This window comes from Cantharellus anzutake (genome assembly GCF_015039405.1).
Source record: "Cantharellus anzutake strain C23 chromosome Unknown EI90scaffold_34, whole genome shotgun sequence".
In the NCBI taxonomy this organism is placed as follows: Eukaryota; Fungi; Basidiomycota; class Agaricomycetes; order Cantharellales; family Hydnaceae; genus Cantharellus; species Cantharellus anzutake.
The window spans coordinates 738,368-742,450 of record NW_024066984.1 but is presented as its reverse complement, the minus strand read 5'-3'; the positions used below and the strand labels follow the sequence as shown (position 1 = coordinate 742,450).

The following is a 4,083-nucleotide window of genomic DNA, read 5'->3' as shown; positions in this document are numbered from 1 at the left end:
CACACTCTAGCCTGACTTCACGCTCCCATTGCCTCAGTCTTCCCTGCACTGTTTAACATGTCTAATGAGAATAGGTGAACCGGAATATCCGGGAATATTCTACAGGTTACTAGGTGCCTGCATATGCACTGGGCATAGAAGAGCCTGGAATGTTGAGGAGTATAAATATGGGCGCTGGAGTGCTGTGTGTATTTTAGTCACAGTTTCTTTGTTCTCATTTCTATATTACATCTGGACTGCGAGTGGGCCGCTGAACCGGGTTGCCATATTTGGAACACCGCGTTTACAACAGGTGAAAGATTGTGAAACAGACCATGCAGTGTGTACATCTACTTGAATAGAATCAGAAGTCACGGCCAAGCTTGTACCAGCAAATCGGTGGTTCCCACTGGTAACGGGTGTTTGACTGCCCGTATGGCACGCCTCTTCAATTCGGCAGCTAGCTCGGCAGGAGACATATCCTTATACATAGGTTGACCTAAAGCACGGGCTAAGTTGGACGCAACTAACGCAGCTGCCGGGCCAGTGCCACTCAATCTCCGCTGTTCGGTTAAACCCATCCCCTCCAAGCACTTAGAATGTTGAAACCCGGGGCGAAAACATCGACGACCTCTCCGTAGTTGGACATGGGTAGTTTTGCGTTTGAGCAGTCAACAGCGCCAACGGTGATAGCTCCGGGAGCAGATGCAGGACTGTGGAAGCTTGCGTCGTCGTTTTCATTCCCAGCAGAAGCTACCACGTGCAACCCATCGCTGGTGGCACGGTCGATGGCGTCGTTAATCGCCAGATTGAAAGGACCGCTGGCGGTTATTAGAACGATGGTCGGAAGATCAGGAGTCAGAATAAATTGGCGGTGGGCAAATTGGAGGCCTGCGAGTACGTCGGCCCAAGCGACAACAGAAGGGTCACTGCAGATCTTGACTGAAATGGCGATGGCGCGGGGCGAAACGCTATAAGGGCTCCCCACTGTCAGCCCGGCCATATATGTGCCTTCGCCGTCAGTGTCCAAGTGGGTCGTAGAACCGAAGACCTGCGCGTGCAAGCAGGGATGAGTGAACATATATGGTGGAGTGCATAAGAGATACGCACCGGACCATGACTAACCCGACTTACATAGCGACCATGACCATCAAGTTCATTACTCTTGAGGCTGATATGATTGACCGCACATCCACTATTCAATAGGAAAATCATCACTTCTTTCCCGTTTACGCGCCGTGCTTCGAGTCCAACCGGACCATCCTCATCCTCCATCTCAACTGCAGCATCGTCACGCTCTGCCGCATCCCTCTCATTCACGTGGTGGAGGTAACTGTCACTGGAAGCTATGCCATCAGCTTCGACATAGTCAACTTCGGGGCAAATGAGAATGCGACTAAGGGATGTTCCAGCAGCGTGTGCGGAGTAGCCGTTCAGCACTACGAAAGTTAGCATATCGGGGGAGGGGGGGATGATACTGACTTACTTTCATACCGGTAAGTGACTGAGAATTCAGACCCAGGGCTCCGGGTGGATATCCGAGTAATGCTCTCGATATGGTCTTCCAAATTTGCACCGGATTTCAGCCTACTACGTAGTAAATCAGCCAGTATTATGTTATGCCTGTGGGTGGGACATACACGATGTAGGAGTCGGGCTTTACTGGTCCCTTCGGCATCCTGATACGGACAGAGGCAGCAAGGGTTGAAGTTGTCGCAGTGGAAGTGAATATAATGATGAGAATAGCCGCAGTTGAGAACTTCATTGCTGTAGCCAACAGATGGGTTGTGAAGAACAGGGGCATTAGCAAGGAAGGACCGATGGCAAGCTGGAGGAATGTCCAAAGAGCCATATATATAGTTTATCAGCACAATATACAACCAGATAGCCAACAGGCTGGTTCTTATGGATCAATTGGGGGAAATATGGAAAATCCCTCATCAAGAAATCTTTGAGGTTGATCCTGGTGATCCAGATCAATTGAACCTCCTGATATGCTCAATCAACAGGATCAGTGCATCAACAGAGTTAGAACCCCAGCATGCTCCCTGATCCAGGAAACTATGTAATGAGGGCCTATAGTGGGGGCATCATTAGGATGTTGAATGGTGTCAAATACCATAGGACCAATGCAGATGCAGGCCCAACTAGGGGAGTTCTGGGGTGCTAGGTAGTGTGCTGATGCTGTTCCAGAGGTTGTTGCAGTCTGCATGTGGTACAAGATCCGTGAAGGATGTGGCCTCAGCAACGTGGAAAGGGAGCACTGTGCCTCCATTTACATCTCAGGGAAGCGCAGCGCTCCACCTGAGTCACTGAAGCTAAAGTCCCACCCCTCCGACCTTATGAGCCTGGAGGACTTCACACACCTCGCGGGTCACCCAGATACACGTCTGACACGTTCCTGACACCCGGCACAAAGGGTGTCCCTGGCCACTTAGACTAAAGTGGGAAGTGTCATATCCATCCATGGCCATCAACCTCCACTACCTCCGATCTCTCCAGAACACCTCCACTCCTTCTTCACTAACCTCGGAGCTCCCGTATTCCGCAAATCACCTTGGTATCCCTCGATGGTCACCACCCCCTCTTTTCAATTTATTACCTATGCCTCCCTAAGTACGGAGCCCCATGTCAGAGACCAGGTCGAGATGAGGGAGTGTCTCCATGACGGAGGGCTTCGGCCTCAGCAACTTATGCCAGGAGCGGTGTGCCAAGTAAACACATCCATGCCCTAACTTACTAACTGGCAACCAGAACTGAAGAGGGTAAACTCTAGTCGATTTTATTACTGGAGTGTAACCTATGTACAAGTTAAGTATATATAGTTACAGCGAGGGCAGGTCCGCAAATGGCGGAGCAGAGCTAACGGGGTTTAGACATTAGCTGATTGAATATTACCGACAAGTCGGGTTATGGGGTTAGCGGAAAGGCAGGTGATAACCCAGAAACGGAAAGGAGGGATAGGCCCGAAGGTGGGCTTTGCAGGGCAAGTGAGTGTATTGTCCAGCAGAGGTGGGTGTCATATCCATCCCTGGCCAACGACTTCCAGTACCTCCGATTCCTCCGATTACTCCCGCTCCTTCTCCACTAACCTCGGAGCTCCCGTATTCCGCAATCCCCTCGGTACCCCTTGATGGTCACCACCCCCTCCTTTCAATTTATTGCCTACGCCTCCCTAAGTACGGAGCCCTGAAGGCTTCCGGACAGCTCCGACGTCCACTAGCGCACTCCCGCCTCCGCTGGGCAATTCACTCACTTGCCCTGCAAGCCCACCTTTGGGCCTATCCCTCCTTTCCGTTTCTGGGTTATCGCCTACCATTCCGCTAACCCCGTAACCTGACTTGTCAGTAATATTCAATCAGCTAATGTTTAACTCCGTTAGCTCTGCTCTGCTTGGCCCTGCCATTATGGGCCTGCCCTCGTTGTAACTATATACACTCAACTTGTACATAGGTTACACCTCAGTAATAAAATCGACTAGAGTTGACCCCCTTTAGTTCTTGTTGCCAGTAAGTAAGTTAGGGCACAGACATGTAACTTGGCACAGTGCTCCTGGCATAAGTTGCTGAGGCCGAAGCCCTCCGCCACAGAGACATTCCTTCGTCTCGATCTGGTCTCTGACAGGTGCTGGATTGGCATCTGTCATATCCGTGCATACCCGACCCCGACCCGACTTCCGGACCTCCACCCTCTTCACCTCTGGAGTCATAACCTACCGCTGCCGTTCCGATACTCACCTTCGGTCCTGGCAACACACCTCCTCCTTACCTCTCCGACCCTATCTCCGTCCGCTCCGATACTCATCTCAGACCGAACACCGCCCCTCTCGCCACCCTCCTACTACTCTGCTCCCCCTTCACAACACCTCCACCCTCCCGTCATCCTCCTACGCTTCCCCCGTCCGCTCCGATACTCACCTTCGGACCTGACTACTCTCCTTTCCGCCACTCCTTCTCCCTTACCTTTCCCCTCTCTCCTCCCTCTGTTACTCCTCCGCCACCCTTCCGCCAAGTTACGACCTTCCACCGCTGTCCCGTACTTCACACTCGGACACCGCTCGTACCTTGCTCCGAGCCTCCATCATAGTCCCTACCTCGGACTTTG

At 52.0% G+C, this 4,083-nt stretch overlaps 1 protein-coding gene across 1 annotated transcript; it reads right to left on the bottom strand.

Annotated features, from left to right (window-relative positions):
• Positions 1-550: 550 nt before the first annotated feature.
• On the bottom strand, positions 551-1,777 carry EI90DRAFT_2974275 (peptidase S8/S53 domain-containing protein; the record flags this gene model as incomplete). Its single annotated transcript, XM_039055803.1, has 4 exons — positions 1,620-1,777; positions 1,466-1,569; positions 1,090-1,418; positions 551-1,030 (listed from the first exon to the last, which is right to left on the bottom strand). The coding sequence occupies exons 1-4, from the start codon at positions 1,742-1,744 to the stop codon at positions 551-553; spliced, it is 1,038 nt and encodes a 345-aa protein (XP_038914461.1). The 5' UTR covers positions 1,745-1,777.
• Positions 1,778-4,083: the final 2,306 nt, after the last annotated feature.